General features: G+C 43.3%; 1 protein-coding gene across 1 annotated transcript in view; it reads right to left on the reverse strand.

Annotated features, from left to right (window-relative positions):
• The window catches only part of HHLA1 (HERV-H LTR-associating 1), a 31,724-nt gene extending 13,994 nt beyond the window's left edge, over positions 1-17,730 (reverse strand). The window contains 11 exon segments of the mRNA XM_053559623.1: positions 899-1,147; positions 3,435-3,695; positions 4,340-4,426; positions 4,532-4,588; positions 6,143-6,226; positions 9,492-9,575; positions 9,667-9,750; positions 12,262-12,342; positions 13,177-13,236; positions 16,367-16,426; positions 17,652-17,730. Of these exon segments, the coding sequence (XP_053415598.1) occupies positions 899-1,147; positions 3,435-3,695; positions 4,340-4,426; positions 4,532-4,588; positions 6,143-6,226; positions 9,492-9,575; positions 9,667-9,750; positions 12,262-12,342; positions 13,177-13,236; positions 16,367-16,426; positions 17,652-17,730 (1,186 nt within the window).
• Positions 17,731-19,014: the final 1,284 nt, after the last annotated feature.

Here is a 19,014-nt window from a genome sequence, read left to right on the forward strand (position 1 = left end):
GTACAAGGTTAATATGTTATGAATTTCTTTTCAGTCTTATTTTGCTTTGTTTTCTATTCTCTGTTTATATATATATATTTTGAGATGGAATCTCACTGTGTCACCCTTGGTAGACTGCTGTGGCCTTGCAGCTCACAGCAACCTCAAACTCTTGGGCTTAAGCAATTCTCTTGTCTCAGCCTCCCAGTAGCAGGGACCACAGAAGCCCACCACAATGCAGGCTGTTTTTTCTTGTTACTGTTGTCATTGTTGCTTAGCAGGCCCTGGCTGGGTTAGAACCCACCAGCCCTGGTGCATGTGGTGGTGCTCTAACCATTTAGTTACGGGGGGCTGAGCCCTATTCTCTGCATATTTATTACATACACGTTACATGCACACACACATAAATATATACATACATACAAAACTTAGATTGCACTCAACAATTTCCCCCCTGCTTTTTAGAGCTCAGGCCTTCCTCGTTACATGATGATATGTTAGCATGGATATAATATCTGTATATGTTACCAAGGTGTATGTTATGGTGCATTGTATATGTGTATAATATAATACTGTTAATGTAATCGTATTAATACTAGGCCAAAAAAAGGAAGTCAAACTATCTTGAGGAAATAGTGTTGACTTCTAGGGGTCACTCATTTAATGGACAGAAAAATAAGGAAAAGGAGAAGAAATTGAGGAATGGGCTTCGCGAAGCAGGAGCTCATTCATTCAAAGATGGGACAAACAGGGTGTGGTGAAAGGAAGGAGGAGAAAGTGTTTCTTTATAATCACTGTGCTCCTTATATTTATATGCCTGTAGGTGGGTTATATTTTAAAAATTTAGAAAGATAGTGCTAAAGATAGTGCTAAATTTAAATTTGAAAGGGGGAGGGAAGGAGCGAGCCTCCTTTCGTACCTGGGGTTGTGCTGGTCTGGGGAGGGCTGCCAGGTGCGTCTGTCATCCCAGCAGGAGGCCCCACAAGGCTAACTGTGGTCATGGCTTCCTCGGCCCCTGCAGGAGATGATGGTGTGGAGGGACCTGCTTCCCAGGGCGGCCCTCCAGTTTTTTTCTCACCGATGGTCTGAGCCCAGGGCACAGACAGTGGAGAAGCCCAAGTCTCTCCGTTGGCTGTTACCCAAGGAGTTCTGGCCATTCCCATGGTAGCTGCATCCTCAAAGAGACAGTAACAGATCACTGATACGCTTGACCACTTTGATTGAGACACAAAATTGTCCAGACATTGACTTGTTGTCAAAGGGCAAATGCAAGCCCATGTGTAATACGGATAATCCAGGAGGATTAAACTGTAACCTGAACTGAAATAAATGGGCAAACTAAACTTCATTTTTTGAAACACTAATTATATATATATATATTAAAAAAAAAAACACATACAGCTGGGTGTGGTGGCTCACGCCTGTAATTTCAGCACTTTGGAAAGCCAAAGCAGGAGGATGGCTTGAGGCCAGGCGTTTGAGGTCAGCCTGGGTAATACGGAGAGACCCCCATCAACACACAAACATAGAAATCTTAACCAGTCATGTGGTGTGCACCTGTAGCCCTAGCTACACAGGAGGCTCAGACAGGAGGATAGTTTGAGCTCAGGAGGTTGAGGTTGCAGGAAGCTATGATGATGCCAATGTACTCCAGCCTTCGTGACAGAGTTAGACTGTTCAAAATCAAAACTAAACAAACAAAATATTCTTCCCAATCTCTTAGGACACCCCCCTGCCCCCAATCCGTTACTGTAGTGTCTTTCAACATTTTTTTTTTTTAATCTCAGGGCACACTTGAATCAGTGTTAAACTTCCGTGGTACACTCATATTATGCCAATCAAAAAAAAAAAAAAAGAGTAATTTAAGTAATGATCTTTAAAACTGTTTACAGCACACCTAAGATCCTCTCACAGAACACCAGTGTCCCATGGCACGCTGGTTGAAAATCACTGAGTTGGCATATATGTTGACGAGGTCAGCGGGCTGTTTCCTGAATTTAAAAACTGTATCACGTGACACAGTGAAGATATTATGGGATCTGAGGGGAGGAGACCTGAAAAAGTTACTTCTGCTCCTGCTTCTTTTATGCTGTGAACTTTTGGGCAAACGAGTTAACACTTTGTAGCTTTTTCATTAAAACAAAGGTACTTAACTCACAAATAATATTTGTCCTGCAACATCACAGGATTGTTGTGAGTTAAGGCAAATTTTTCTTTATTGTTCTTCTAAAATTTGTTAGACGTATACATTATATATATTCCCATAGTTGAAATTAAAATAATTTTTTCAAGTTTTGCAAAAACAATTCCTATTGGAGGATTTTTAAACCTGTGAGTTAAGTCGGGAACAATTTCCCTCTTTAAAATATTTGGATTTCTCATCCAGAACATGGTAGATCCCTTCAAGTATTTACATCCTTTATTTCTCTCCCTGAAGTTTTGTACCCTCACTTCTCCTTTTAGGGTGATAGCTAGATTTTTATGATTTTTCTTGCCACTAACAATTACATTGCTTTCATATCATCCCAGAAAGTTTTCTGCTTTTGTTCAAGTGTCATGATGCATCTATTGTACTAATCTTGTATAGTAAATCTAAGAATTTTCTGGTGAAGTTGAGTCTCTTTCTGCACCAAGCAGTCAGCCTTATTTCCTTGTCACTTGACTCTATCAATCCTGCCTCCTTGGGGAATCCTATGTCTCCCATCCCAGATCCATGGGCTCAGGAAGGAAAGAGAACATTTGCGGAGATGTGTTGTTAACAGCTGGCCTAGCATCTGGTAGCAGACACGTGAATGAATCAATGAATTCTGATGACTGGTCCAGTGTTGGAACTCACTGAGATAATGCCTCTCAGTAAAAAGTCTCACCTTATTTTCTGACAGGAAAGGGGGGATAAGCATGCCTTTGAGTCTTCAGTGGTCACATGTACAAGAGGCTGGGCAGGAAGAAGCCTCTAGCCACTGGCAGCAGCTTTCCCCACTGGACTCTACTCATTACCACGCTCCTGGCATCCTTACCCAGCTTGTTTCACATGGACCTAAGCATGTTATAAAATGTTGACTTCACCATTTCGTGTAAAATGCTTTCCTGAAGTGAAAATACCTTATGCCTCAGTGTTGTGTGATTGTTTAAGATGTTAGCCTTGGGGGAGGCTGGGTGAAGAGTACCAGGGTACTCTGTGTTGTTTCCACGACTTCTTCGGAGTCTTAAACTTGTTCAAAATAAAGTTATATAGATACATGTCAGAAGTCCATTACACCCATGACATTTGCTGCCTTAGCTTGGTCCTGTTGAACCTGTGCTGGCCCCTCTAGCTCTCCCACAGGAGGGAGGCTGAAGCACAGGTGCAGGTGGTGAAGGGACATGGGGAATGACTTGACTTGTTTATGTGAGAGCCTAGAGAGAGCCGGACAGAGACACAGCAGAGGGGAGGAATGGGCGAGAGTGCATCTTACCCAAGGTGGGGAGAGTCTGAGAGACAATGCCGCCCGTGGCTGTGGCTGTGGCTGTGGCCCTGGAGGGAAGCCCGGGAAGCCCACCCGTGCTCAGAATCTCTTCTCCTTCTGAAGGAACAGGTATCTCCCTCCAGGGAGATGTTCTCAGAGCAAATGCCCAGTGTGTGCTCCGGGCCCAGCGTGGGGGACTTGTGCTGGGTAGTGTTTGCTGGCTTCTGGTCGCAGGTCCTGAAGTCCCAGTGGTTCCTGTGGTAGCTGCACCTTCGGGGAGACAGACAACACTAGCCTAACATGCTTGACACTTTGGTCATGAAAAACTATGTAACCAGAGAAAGGTCACTAGACAATAATTACGTTGAATGAAGAGAGCCAAACCTTATCCCAAATAGTGCCAAATGCTACCCAAAGAAGTGTTTCTCCTTAAATGATAAACTAAGCTATCAGTCTCCAACAGAGCTGTGTGTTGAATCATGGTGTACAGAATGGAAAGTCCTGAATATGTCGGGCATTGTCCATTTCCGGAACAGATCCTGACCCCAGGCAGAGTCCCTGCCCCACCTCTAGGCCTCAGCCACTCCCTGGCTCTGGGACTTGTACCCAGCTCTGGTACAACACAGTTCAACAAAGTGCCTGGGGCAGCTGCAGTCTCAAGTGTGCCAGGTGCAACCCTGTTCTGGAGGCTGTGGCAGGAGTCTGGGAGTTGGCACCACCCAGGGTGCTAGACACACTGCTGGTCAATGTGTGATTGATAACAGGGGATTTCTCTGTCACTCACCCAGGGTGCCAGACACACTGCTGGTCAATGTGTGATTGATAACAGGGGATTTCTCTGTCACTCACCCAGGGTGCCAGACACACTGCTGGTCAATGTGCGATTGATAACAGGGGATTTCTCTGTCACTCACCCAGGGTGCCAGACACACTGCTGGTCAATGTGTAATTGATGACAGGAGGTTTCTCTGCCATCTCCCAGAAGTCAGAAAGATTCCTTCCTGCAAAAGTCACAGCAACGAGATCAAGTCGTAGGTTTCTCCTGCTGGAGGGGTGTGCCTAATTCTCAGCCCAGAGAGCTCATTGAGGAATGGCTGGTGGATCACCTGATTTTCCCGTCATCACACAGATGAAGATACAGTTGGATTCATTGCTTGGACTCACTGTAACAGAAAGCACACGCAGTAAGGCGGAGCCGTGGGTCTGACGCATCTTTGGAAGAAACAAAAATTATGCTGGGAATGACTAGTTTAGTATATTATAGGAAAATAAAGTGAACTCCTTACTCCCAAGGCAGCTCTGGTTTTCGGATTTCTTTCTTTCAGTTGGCTGGGGTAAGAAGTGATGAAAGGGACACCCTCCAGGGTCCACTTCTAAGCTTACAACACCAACTCTGTCACTTAGTAGCTATGCAAACATGAGTCAACTGCTTGGCTGCTTCGGAACACAGTCTAGCCTTCTTTAAAATGGTGAAGATTCAAATTCCACACTGTCTTATTTGTAATCCCCAAATCTCAAACATCTCCGTACAATGGAACATTTTGTGTGAGTTTGGTACCAAAAGTCATTCGGTGGCAAAACCTGACTTGAAAGGTGTGAAGCTACTATAGTCTTTATCTGTTGTACTTAGTGTAAAGGGCCGTTCTGCAGAACAACCACTAACGGGTTTGATTAGAGTAGGTGTCCCTGGGTGATCTTGGCCTTGTATAGTGCGACACCCTACTAGACCTTCAAAAGTCTGAAAACTTACGAATTTCTAAAGCACTTCTCTGTGAAGATGCTGCTTAAGGACTGCAGATGGACCGGTATGTCCCTATGAGCGGGACATTGAGATGATGTGTGTGGAGCCGCAAGTATGCTGTATAGCAGATAGAAGAGCATGGCCAATAGCCAGAATAGCAATTATTGTTATTAGTAATTCGTTACTATTATTCTATACATTAGTATGGTGACTAAGAATGGGCTGAGAGCTGAGTGGTCTTGGGCCAGTTGGTTAACCTCTCTAGGACAGAGTTTCCTCACTGTCCAGGAGGAATACACCCAGCAGCTATCCTGTGAGGTACAGTGAAGGTCCAGGGGGGTGTATGTGGAAAGCCCTCCAAAGAGTCCCTGTTAACTAGGGATGGCAACCATTACCCTGTCTCCTGCTTTGAAGACAGTGCTGCTCCACAGTGAGCCCCACCATCTTTCTGCTGAGACCAACTGTTGAGCTGTTGGCTGGATCTGTACTTTTCAAAGTGGGTCCCCAGGAGACATGCTCTGCCTGGGGGTTATATGAAGCCAGCTTATAAATGAGGTCTACCTTTCTTAATTGCAATTCAAACATGTGTTTAGGCTCCATAGAGATCTAAACCTGAATTCTGACACCAACCTTGAGCAAAATATTCAACCTCTATGGATCTCAGTTTTCTCACCCTTAAAAAGTTAGCTTAGCTCTGTACCAGAAACTGTTCTCTTGAGTCTGCCAAGATTCTTCCGATTTTGAGCCTTGGATTCTTCCTCCAATTTTCAGGACCCCAGGAATAGCCTTATTTGAAAGATGGAGCCTTTGAATACTGGTGTTAGAAGCTGGACTGCACTGATTATCTAAATAAGGCTGAAAGGTCCTAGCAGCCTGGCCTCTGGCAGAGGCTGGGGGTGGAATCCAATCAGCTACATTATCTTCCACGGCGGACGTCAAACCTCAACATTGCCAAGTATTTTCAAGTTGAACACACCTGAGAGGATGGAGGTGGATTTAAAAATCTCTGTGAGGTAGCTGGTAGAATTCCCAATGATATCCACCAGCAGGGCTGTAAAATCTGCAAGACAGATTCAGGAGGGTGAAATTTCTGATGCAGAAACTAAAGGGAAACGTATGTTGTACTTGAATTTTTCAGAGTAAGGTTTATAAGTTTAACTGAGTTTAGGGTATTGAGAAATATCAACTATTATATAGACTAGAGAAATATTACTAATTCTAAAAAAGAAAAAGTCTTAATGCCAGGCAGGCAGGACTTTTGATCTGCTGTTATAATTTCCTTTCTCCTTCCATCATCCTCTCCCTCTGTCCCTTCTCTACTAACACCGAACAGCCGTTGTTGAATAATGCTGGTTTGTTTCTGGGTCCCTCCTTCCTCCATTTATTTCATCTGATGGTTTTCAAACACCAAATCCATCTGATGGGAAGCAGACCCATGGACATGCAATCTAAATTTACATCATTTTGGATTTTGGACATTCAATGTTAAATTTAGTGGTGGGTTATCAACTATGCACTATCAAAAGAGACAAGGCCCTTCATAAAATTATCACCAGGAGCCTCATCTACTGCCCACCTCATTAAGAGGGCAGATGGGGGGAGGTCTGACAGAAACTCTGCTCAGAAAGCTCAGGTTGTAAAATCTTTGTGAACTTTCTCTCTGAGCAGGGTTTAAATGGGGCCATTGCTTGACATGGCAGGTGCTGCTGGCCAGTGAAATTCCTGATATACTTCTAGGCAAAGAGCTGCCACCTCCCCTGTTCATGTGTGGCTTTCTAGGATCCAGCTAAAACAAGGGGACAAGATTTGGGGATCTCAAAAAGTGATTTCTGAAACAGGACGCTTCTTGGTTCAGCTGGATTATTTCCCATCATGCCTTGTATAAATACCTCCCTCACTCCTGAAGGGGATTATGAGTTGGGACAGGAGCAGGCTGACTTTATAAGACAGAACCCAGAGAGAGAGGAAAATGTGAGGTGACAACTGATGGACGTGCAGCGTGCTTTGACGGAAGAAGGCGGCCACTGCTATGTGTGAGCCAGTGCCGTGATACACTCTGACCACATCAGAAGTGATAGAACTTGCCCAGGGACCCAGCACACCAGGCAGAGCTTGGATTTCAGCTGAGGTCTGCCTTAGGCCAATGTATGCTATTTTATAAGTAGTTAACTTATCTGTGGATAAATGCTTTTCAAACAATTATTTCAAATGTGTAGAAATATGCTTTGGCTCATGAAATAAGATTTTTAAAATTTTATTTTTATCTTTCATGTAATCAGGCAAAGGACTCACCCAGCACAAAATCTCACCCCCAGCAGAAGCTAATAAAATGGTGACAAAGATATGATTATGAAAATTTTTTTTCCCTTTCACATATATTTTGTTGATGAGATTCACAGGACATTAGGTATTCAGTGAAGTATCTAACACATAGTACTCATCAAATTTTGGTAACTATGATCTTCATAATTGTCACATTATTTATTTTAGAAATTCCACTAGGCTGGAGAGGGTATGAAACGGGGAGCTTTACACACAAAGATGTTTGATGAAAGATTATTTATACATAGAAAAATCTAAATCTAACCAAAAGTCCAAGAACAGAATATTGGCTAAGAAAATACTTGCTTTCATAGGTAACATATCCATTACAAGTATTTATGAAGTTTGTAAAATGGTGGAAAATATTTTTAATATTAGATTAAGTAGGAAAATGAGAAGGAGGCTTTAGTTTACCTCACTGGGGTGGGGAGCCTGCAGTCTTGGGGCCACGTGTGGCCTTCCAGATCCTTGAGTTCAGCCTTTTGACTGAATCCAAATTTTATAAAATAAATACTTTGAATAAAAAATGGGGCCTTAGTGTGTGTCACACTTTATGGGGGCAAGACATGATTGCAAGAGGGACTTTACCTAACAATTGCAATCAGTATAACTGGCTTATTGTACCCTCAATGAATCCCCAACAATAAAAAAAAACAAAAACAAAAAAATCTAAAGTATTTGTCATGAACTCTAATATTCAAATAAATAATTTTAAATATTTAAAAAAAAATTTGTTTTATGAAGTTTGGATTCAGTGGAGGCGACTTACAGATCTGGAGGGCTACAGGTGACCTTGGAAGCTGTTCTTTTATTCCAAAATTAGAATTTTTACAATGGACTATAAACTTCTGTATGATCTGTAACACCTTCCCTACTATGTCCTCACCAATCTGAGTTCATTTCCATGACTCTCTGCCCTAGCTCACCTTCCCCTGCTGGGCCATCCTTTCTGGCCCTCACTCTGCTGCCTTGCATTTGCCTTGAACACTGACCCCAGGAGCCACAGGGATGGGCCCCCACTTCCTGATGGTCACTCCTCAACCCTCACCTCCTTACGGGAGATTTTCCAGGTCATCCTACATATGGCCACAGTTCCCACCATGACTTTCTTCCTCAGCTTTCCCTCTGTTTCACTGTCCTCATAGTCAAGCTCTCAGCCCACATACTGTTTATTTACCTACCATTTGCTTATATACTCTTGTTCTCATCTAAAAATCTAAGTTCCATGACAGCGGGAGGTATGTCCACTCTGTTGTGTGGTACCTGCTCTCTGCCACACCTACAGGAGTATCTGGCTCATAGTATGGGCTCAGTAAAAAATTGCTGAATGGATAAATTAGCAGGGAGAAAGTAATTGTCTCTTCCATTTGTCAGGATTCTCTAAATACAAGTAATATGTAATACTTTTAATTTTTAATTATAAAAGTAACACATGGATACACTGTCACGAGAAAAAATGTTCAGATCCTGAGAGGCTCCCTTAATCAACATTTTTCCACTCCAAAACACACACTCCAATCTTCTTTTCAGAGATAATCACCTATCTGGTGTCTAGATAAGTATTTTTTAAATAAATAATATCATGTCCTTTGTGTTATTTTGTAACTTTCTTCTTCTAATTAAAAACTTCGTAGGAATTTTTCAGTGCTCAGGCCAAACCTGACCACAATTCATGCATAAACATATTGCCTGTGTCTGCTTTCCGTAGTTTAATTCTAGAGTAGATTTGCCATTTTTCTAAAGGCAGCTATTTAGTTTGTTTCCAGATTTTGCAATTTAAAAAGTGTTTCCTAAACATTTTCTTCTTGCCTCTGCATACCCCGAGGGTAAAACCAAAAAAAGAACTTTATGGGATAACAAATGCACACATATTAAAGTGTAATAGATACCACCATATTTTCCTGTCTTCCTCTGTGGAAAACAAAAACAAAACAATACAGACTTATCTAAAGGGGCATAAACAAAATGGGAAAGCTATAAGCCTCAGAGTCAGCTGTGCTCACCTGATAAGTCATTGGTCCGATTGCTTACACAGTAGCAGTACCTCGTGGGAAACTTGGCAGGGTCCACAGTCTTGAGGTGAGAAACTGTGAAGAGAAAGGACTCACACAGAGATCCTGACATGTGTGCAGGCCACTGCCCCCACCACCAGCATGAAGACGAGCCGCCAGCACTTACTGTTGTAGATGGCCACAGAAAGCTTGTGGAAGGCAAAAGAACTGTAGGAAGTGATGCTCAGCAGGGAGAAGAACTTCTTGCTATCTACCAAAGACATGGGGTAAAGATGCAGGCAAATGCCACCAGCGTAGGAATAGACAGACAATGACGTGAGCAAGCACATTGGTAATACAAATTAATAAAAACAATGAACAAATGATAAAAATAAACTGTAAAATAATAAAAATGAGAAATGATAAACTAAAATAAAGCTAAACCTGACGACCCAACTCAGGTCACTTGGTGGTATTTCCTGATTCACTCTTAAGTTGTGGCAACTCCCATGAGAGTCCAAGGTGTAGTTAGTGTCCTGAGGCTGCTGTAACAAATTACCACAAACTTAGTGGCTTAAAACATTAGAAATGTATCCTCTCACTCTCCTTTTAGGGGTTCTAGGGGGGAGTCTGTTCTCATCTCTTTCAGCTCTGGTGGCTGCCTACATCCCTTGGCTTGTGGCCACATCCCTCTGCCCCTTCTTCATATCACCTTTTCCTCTTCACGTGTCTCTCTTTGCCTTTTTCTCATGGCATTTGGCAAAACTCAGATAATCCTTAATTATCTCCTCATCTCATGATTAGATATTTAAATTAATCACACTTGTTGCCCTGTGAGGTGATTAATATTCTCTCTTTGACATATGAGGTAGTATCCTCTGGTAATTATGAAGTGAATATCTTTGTGTGGACTATGAGACAAGGGAAAACAGAACTTTTTTTTTTTAAACAAAGAGTAGTAACATAAACAGCCAGGTTCAGTAACAAATGAATGAGCATCATACCAACACTTACTGCCTGCTCTCTGTTTATATCCGGGAAGCAGTGTGCTAAGGGAAGGTCTTTCCACACTACGGTCTGACAATCAGCCACCTGCATCAGCTTGCTGGGCATACTTGTTAAAAAGGCACATTCTTGGGTGTGAACCCAGAACTACTCAATCAGATCAGAGAGAAATAGGAGGATTGGGACTCCTAGGATTCCAAATTTTAACAAAGTCCTCAGGTGATTTTTTTTACTTATGCAAATTTGTGACCTACTGAGATCGTGGCTGAAATGGAAGAACCATTAAACCTTGGTGCATCCAGATCCCTGGCAGTGCCCATTCCCCCCAGGATCCCTGCTATTATCCTTGCAAAGCACAAAGACCAAACACCTGTGGGGCCCTAGTGCTGATTTTATTAATATAAGCTCTTCGGAAGAATGAGGCAAGTCGAGGTTGAATAGCCTCACAGTCAGTTTTTTCATGTTTTTCTGATGGTTAAGAATGACCGAAAGCCCTTGGTAATAATGCACATTTGGGCTCCTTCCAAGCTCAGCTGGATCAAAGTCTCAGGGCAAGGATCTGGTGAGTTGTGTATCTAATAAGCAGTTCAGGTGTTTCTTACCATGCAGGAAGTCCGGGCTGGATCACAAACTGCAGTTAAACAGACCTGGATTCTAATTCTACCTGGCAATGAACATGCCCCAATTTCTACCTCTATAAAATGAGAATGGCAGTGCCACCTCATGGGGTTACACCAGGATTAAATTAGTGGCTGGAAATGTTATGAGCTCCTTAAAGGTACAAGTTAGGACTTTTGAGTCTCTGCAGCATTGTGCAGAATCCAGCAGGGGAAAGAACACACGTGATAAGTGTCCAGGGCCGGGAGGGCTAGGCTGTGTAGAACAGCCTCTACCTGATGCTTCCGTCTCTCCACAGCACCCACTGGAGGTGCAGCACCACCATCTTATTGTGCACCTCCGAGGCAGTGCTATCAATGCGACTCTCACGAGCAAACTGGAGGCAGGGGCCCTATCTTTGTGACTGCAGCTTTAGGCATTGGGAAGGGGATGACTAGCTCCTCAAACAATGTTGAGGAGTCAGTAACTGAGTAAAGAGGTGTAAGGCCACCAAGCATAGTTACACAGTTGTGTACTACATAATCCTAGGAAATGCCATTCCCCTAGATGACAATGCTGGGTTATGCATACTGTTTACTCTCTGTTACTCTTTTCTTCCACCCCTGGAGTGGAAGCTTCCCCAGGCCAGGGATTTTTGTCCTTTATTCATTGCTTTACTCCCTAATACTTAGAATAGTACTTGGCATAGAATAGGTGCTCCAAAGTTACTTATTGAAGAAGTGGACTTTAAATAAGGAGTGTGCACTAGGCTTCTCAGTCATTCATTTGGTACACACTCTGGATAAATTATTTTCTTGGAAGCCACAATAACATAGAAAGGAGATTAGAATACTATAGTAGGCACTCAGAAATCCAGAATCACACTAACTCAATCAGCGAATGCTTCTTGGAAGTTTATGGCAATAAAGTTACAATTACAAACGTCTGCACCCAGGCCACGTGAGGAGTGCAGTTTGTTCTCAAGATGCCATAAGCCTTCTTCCTTCTGATATTTTCAGTCTCATCTTGACATAGGGAGGGCAATGTATTCTCCACTCTGAACATGGAGCAACAGAGACACAGAGTGACCTTGCGTGTCTTCTCCAGGTCAAAGTGAGGTTCAAAAGAGAAGTTGGTACAAGACAAAATGGGCCCAGATTGTGCTTTAAAAAATGATTACCTTTTAAAGCTCTGCTCAGCATCCCATTCACAAGCTCCGTAAGGTTAAGTGCAGACAGATCGATCGACCTTGCAGGTAGCTCTGAAAGAGATTCAAAGATAACATCACTGGCAGGCTTTTCTCAGCAACAGAAAAAGTCCTTGCTTTCCAAACCTCCGGCAGATGCACTTGCTCTTTGGACGTGGGCTGAACATACGCCAAGTGCCAGGTACAAGGGGATGGAAGGCAAGAGGCGGTTCTCGTCCGTAAAAGGTAACACCCAACATGGTGACTCAGGTAGTCTGGAGAAATACAAACAGAGCACAAGAAACTCTTTGAACCACATTTGATCTCTTCAGTTGGAGAGAACAGCGGTTAGAGGAAACATCTCATCGTAATGGAAGCCCGGGGGCTTTGTAGGAATTCTCAACAGCTCTGTATTTGTGTAACAGTAAGCCTCATATCTTGAGTAAGCATTGACATTTTCTGGAAAGATTTTTTAAAATTCCACGATTTCCCTACGTGGACTCCATTCTCGGAGATTTAGATCTAATTAGTCTGGGACGTGATCCAAACATCAGTATGGGGACAAGCCCCAGTAGGTGCTGGCAGTGTATAGCCGAGTACAGAGACAGTGCTAGGCAAAATGTGCCCCCTGCAATTCCTACTTACTCCTTGAAGATTTAAAAACAACAGCTGGCAAGGTGGGTGCAGTGATAACATGAAAAGAAAAAAGCTCAGCTGACAAGGTAGAGGTAGACGCCAATGTTCCCCTTTATATTTTTACAAACATTGTCTTTTTCAACTGTTAGTTGATGTTCAAGTAATGACCGGAGAGATCCCCTTCTGTGGGCATGGAGGACAGAGGTCAAGGGTGGGGGGGAATCTGCACCTAATTCACAGCCCAGGCCACCATGGAATGGGGGAGGGGCTCACCTGTGGTAGCGAGAAGTGCCACCCCCTTCTCCTTCCTCTCTCCTCCTCTGAGGCCAAACCCTGCCAAGGGAAAAGCCTTCATGAGAGAAATGTGGGTCTTCAATCCTAGCCTGGAGCTGGAGAGGCCTTGGAGGCCACCACTACGGCAGCTCTTAGCCCAGGAGTGTCAGAATCCAGGGACACTGAGGAAAGGCAGGTCGCAGGGCCCCCTGTCCCCCTGAGCCCCCTCTTGCAAACCCTAATGTCTTTGGGCAGGTTGTTACCTGGAAAGCCACATTTCAATAAATAATGCAAGGTGATTCCAACGCAGGGGGCATGATCCACCCCACCCCATTACTAGGCTGGGACGCTGGGGCTCAGAGAGAAGCAGAGTCCATGCATTTGCACAACTGAGCCGTGCTCGGGAAGGGCTCAGAACTTGCCCCTTAGAACTGCAGCACAGGGGCCAAATTATTCGGCCTCTTGCCAGTTGGCGACTTTTATGCTACTAAAGAAAAAAGTGTCAAAAATTTTTTTTGAAATGTCAGAGACAATCATTCATTCATTGAACGGCTACGCATTGGGGGCCAAGTAACACACTAGGCATAGGGTATAAAGTGGTAAGTGGGAGGGAAGCAAGTCTCCAGCTGGGAGAGCTTCCTGTCTGTGACCTTGTCAGGGAGGAGAGTCAGGGACAGGGCAGGGACGGGTGAGGAATATTGCTGCAAAGAGAAGCAGGGTCCTGTGTGAACCTCCATCAGGGCACTAACTCCGTGTAGGGACACAGAGAAGGCTCCTGTGAAGTGACATTAATCTGAGAGCAGAAAAATCGGTTATTTGGGATTCGATGATATATAATTATACTGCATTATAACTATTGTTGCAATGATTTTTTTCATTTTACATTCAGATGAAGAATGTGCTTTATGTCCATTTTATACATAAAAAAACCAAGACACAGAGTCTGAAAATTCCTGACAGAGTAAGTCAGGATGTAGGGCTGCCCTAGTTACCTGTTGCACCAAGGAGAACCTCATCATCTTCCTTCTTAACATCTTTATTCCCAAACATTGAAATCAAAGTTTTCATGAGTAAGATAGTATCCCAGAAGTGCAGCCTCACACAATTCATAACAACCTTAGAAATCGTTTTGTCCAACACCCTCCTCAAAGGATGAGTAAACCAGGACCCCAAATAGTTAAGTGGTGAATTAACTCCCACGTGAGGCTAGTGGCTAAAATGAATTTAGAACACAGGTATCTCAGCTCTTTGTCCATATTATTCTCCCTTGCTTTTTATTTTATTTTATCTTATTTTGGCAAGAAAACTTAACACGAGGTCTTCCCTCTTAATGCATTTTTACCTGCACCTGCAGTGTTGTCACTCATCTTCCCTGTGTCATGGAGCAGGTGTCTGGGACATACTCATCAGGCATAACTGGAACTCAATCCACCCTTCCTCCTCCTTCAGCCCTTGGTGATCACCTTTCAACTCTGTCCTGTGAATTTGACTATTTTTGAGACCTCTTGTAAGAGGTATTTGTCCTTCTGTGACTGACACGGCACTCTGCATAACACCCTCCGGGCTCATCGGTGTTATAGGGTATGGCGACAGTTTCTTCTTTTTTACGAGACTGAATAGTACTGTGCTGTACACGTATATAAGCCACATTTCCTTTATTCATTCCTCCATTAGCAAATGACTTCTAGGTAGTTCTCAAGAATCCTGTTGAAACTGAGGTCAAGTCAGTTTTATCAGTTAGCTCTTTGGTCAGACATTAAAACTTCTGGAGCCAGAGGGAGGTGGGGACTATAAATACCTTTCCCCCCAACAGGGCTACCAAAACAAGGGGTTACGTTATAACAAAAGAAAGTCCAAGACAGACATTAGTCATTAAGTGTGTCTGTCAATAATCTGGGTCTCTAGCTTGGAGGAGGCCAGCTCTGTCTCTGCAGGTGCTCCGAGTGGCAGTGGACCCGAGGGAGCCATCACTCTGAAGTACCTGTGGTAAGATCTGTGGGTGGCTCTATTAATCTTGCTTGTCACCTGCCTGGGCAACAGAGTCCTCCACGCAGGCGAGGGACTCAGGATCATCTGAGTTCTGAATCTCCAGGCTGCAGGGATGCTATGGGCTGTGGGGCTTGTGGGATTCCTGTGTCTTTCCAGACAGAATGTTGCACCCTGCACAATCTTTCTTTCCGAGCATCTTTCTTTTATATCACTCCTTTCACCAAAAAAAAAAAAGCATTATTTCTACCATTCTTTCTTCTAATTACAAATTCTTGGGTGGATTTTGAAAACTATATTTGCATCGTGAGCCATATACCCTTGAAGCCCAGGTTTTTGAATAGTAGGTAACATGGAAGTATTTTTTTTTAAGCTGAATTGCCAGACAGATCATGTAAAGGCATTGTTCTATTTTTGGTTAAAAAGACCACCGTAGTAGCATCTTTAAAGTGGAAGATACCTGGCATTTTTACACTTCTTCATGATTAGTATTTTTTTACCTTTGGTCCTTTATGATAACCTGTGAAGCAGAAATTGTTTCCATTTAAAGAGAAGTTTGGAGGATCAGATAAAAAAAAGTATGGAAAATTGTCCTGCTTATACACAATACATTGGAGCAATCGGCATCCCCGAGAAAGGGTCGTGGACGGCTGAAGGAGCATTTTAACCTTAAATACTCTTGTAACTTTTGCTCTTTGAACCATGTGAATGTATTTATTAAAAATAAGTAAAATCTTCAAAATAAAGGGTAATGATTTCCCCTCCTAAACCAAAAGCATACCATAAAATTATCCTGTTTGTTTACCAAAAATTTAGGGACAGAAACCTGGTCCCTGAGCCTCTTTTTCTGCTGCCATGTATTCATCATCTCACTGCACAGCTAACTTCATACCAGCCAAAAAGAATGGCAAGGAAAGATGAAATGATTACCAAGGTGATGATGGCAAATAACAATACCTCCCATTGTAAAACCTCCTGCCATCAGGAGAATGTCACGGTCCTTGTGAATTTAATAAGATCATGAGAATCCAAGTAGTCAGTGAACCATAAAATAATAAGCAGCTCATAGGAGCTATTACAGTGCCTGTCAGAGCATTAGCTACAGACCCCACTTCCATTAATGGCTAGAGAAAACAAGACTCAGGGACATCAGGGAAATTGCTCCAGAACAGGGTGAACCAGGGAGGAGCTCCTGCCCGTTTACCTGGTGTAGGTAGCAAGGCCATTCCCTTTTATTTCTTGGCTTGTCCTTTAATGCCAGACAGTAAAGCAAAACAGGTTTCATCAGAGAAATTATAACCCAGACATAACATCAGAGAGAGTTTAATTCAAAATACCCATTTTATAGATGAGAAAATTAAGATCTGGTGTTGTGAAGTGACCTGCTTAAAATCCCGAATCTGTTCATTCATTTAATCATGTAGTTAGCAAATATTTATTGACCAACTATAATAAAATGAGTGATTGATAATGTTATAGAGCACCGAGGAATTGCTGGTCATCGTGTGTGTTTGGAAGGCAGACACCAGGGAAATGAACTCAAGGATGTAACCGTAAACAATGTCGAACAGTTCGAAGGCAATCATGAGAGTGTGTAAAGGGAAGTCTGATCTTGTCTCGGGAATCTGGAAGCCTTCCCTGGGAAGGAGCTATTGAGCTGAGGTCTGAAGGATGAGTAATATTTGAGTAGGATTTTAGTGGATGAGAGAGTATTGGATGTATACAGAACAGCACATACCCAGCATATGAGCTAGGCTTGAGTATCGCTTTAGAGCAGCAGTTCTCAACCTGTGGGTCGTGACCTCTTTGTAACAATGAAAATATATCCTGCATATCAGATATTTACCTTATGATTCATAACAGTAGCGAAATTACAGTTAGGAAGTAGCAACGAATATAATTTATGGTTGGGGGTCACCACAACATGAGGACTGTATTAAGGTTGCGGCCTTAGGAAGGTTGAGAAGCACTACTTTGGAGGATTGAAAGGCAGCCGGCAGGGATGAAGTGGCAAGACCGGAGGAGATGGAGATCTTAGAGACTGGTGATGACGAGGCAGGCAGGGTCCTACAGGGCCTGTGAAAAGCTGGGGACACTGCATGAAGAAGTCAATGAATAATTTGGGGCAGGAGAGGGTCGAGAGAGAGGAACGCAGAAGGCGACATAAGGAAAGAGTGCTCAGGATGTAAGTGGAGAGAGGATCTTGAAGAGACAAGACGGAAAGCTGATTAAGACAGTTCTCTCCATAGTCCCGAAAAAGGGAAACGATGGTGTGGACGAGGGGGTTAACTGCGGGGGTGAAGACAATTCTATTGGGTAAATGAGACTCAAACAGTCAGAAAACAACAGAAATAGGGAATTTATTATTGTCATTTGCATCAAATTCATTTCGGATTCTGGGCAGAAATGTTGGCTGCTAAGGTTCTCTAAGCACAGTGAATACTCAAACTTTGTAGCTGAGACACTTTTGGAACTCGGACCAGACCCACCTGTGTTCCAAAGGGACAGGACACATACCAGGCCCAAGCACAGCCTCACCAGAGGACCAGGTAGCAGGAATCCAGCCATCTTCGCAATACTCAGGCCACCTGGAGGGAAGCAAGTAAGAACTTGGAGGAACCCGGCTGGATTACTAAACACAGTGATGCCCAAGGTCCTCTGAGGAAAGTGAATGGGGCGTCATTAGAATTACTGTCTGAAAAAGGCTTTGTTCTCGTTAGGAGAGGTTAGGATGCTGGTGGTAACACATTAACTCCAGTTTCATTGGCTTCATTCAACAAAAGGTGACTTTTTGTTTACAGTGTATATTCGTGTATATTAGCAGCGATCTGATGGCTCTGCTCTTGAGGCCTCCTGTTAATTGAGGCTCCACCATCTTGTAGCTCTCTCTGTAACTGTGGCCTCTTTAGTGACTGATTCACTGTGGCAATGGAAGGAGAGCTGCATGTTGCACACCAACTCTAAAGCACTCTGGCAGGAAGCAACCCATTCACCTTTGCTTATAGTCCATGCCAGAATCACTCCCATGGTCTTGCATGACTGCAGGAAATCTGGGAGGACGGGAGGGGCTGCATGCATACTCGGGGAGCACTAAGGAAATCTGGGAAAATGGGGGAGTGCGAGCATACTCGGGGAGCATTAATGTCTCTTCTATGAGTTTTCTGGCTAAACGGCCATCTAAACAAATGGGAAATGTCCTCTAAACACAGCACCACTATTGCTCATCGATAGGAAGATAATGTTGCTGTAGAGTAAATGTCAGGGTTCAGAGTCACTTTCCTTCCTGTAGCACTGCATGCCAGCCATTCTTTGGGGGCATTTGCTGTGCAAAATCATCATGATAGTTACAGCTGCAAAACTAATAAGCATAATGGGAAAAAAGTCATTTTATCATAAAGACACTTGCGCTCAAATGTTTTAACAGTGCAATTCACGAGTGCAAAGATGCGGAACAACCCAAGTGCTCAGCAATATGTGAGTGAAATGATAAATCGTGGGGTATGCATACCATGGAATATTATTCAACCATAGAAAAAGATGAAGATTTTTTTTTTTTTTTTTTTTTGCAGTTTTTGGCCAGGACTGGGATTGAACCCACCACCTCCGGTATATGGGGCCGGCGCCCTACTCCTTTGAGCCACAGGCGCTGCTCAAGATGAAGATCTTTTATCTTTTGGAACAAACTGGAGGAGTTTGGAGACCATTCTCCTGAGTGAAGTGCTGTAACACTTCATGTTTGTAATGGGATAACAAACATGACACATACTTCATACTAGACTGGATTTAGTAAACTAAAACTTATATGTGCATATGGGAGCAAAATTCGGTGAAATTCAAGTAGGGGGAGGAGGG

The sequence above is a fragment of the Nycticebus coucang genome, chromosome 13, assembly GCF_027406575.1.
Source record: "Nycticebus coucang isolate mNycCou1 chromosome 13, mNycCou1.pri, whole genome shotgun sequence".
NCBI lineage: Eukaryota > Metazoa > Chordata > Mammalia > Primates > Lorisidae > Nycticebus > Nycticebus coucang.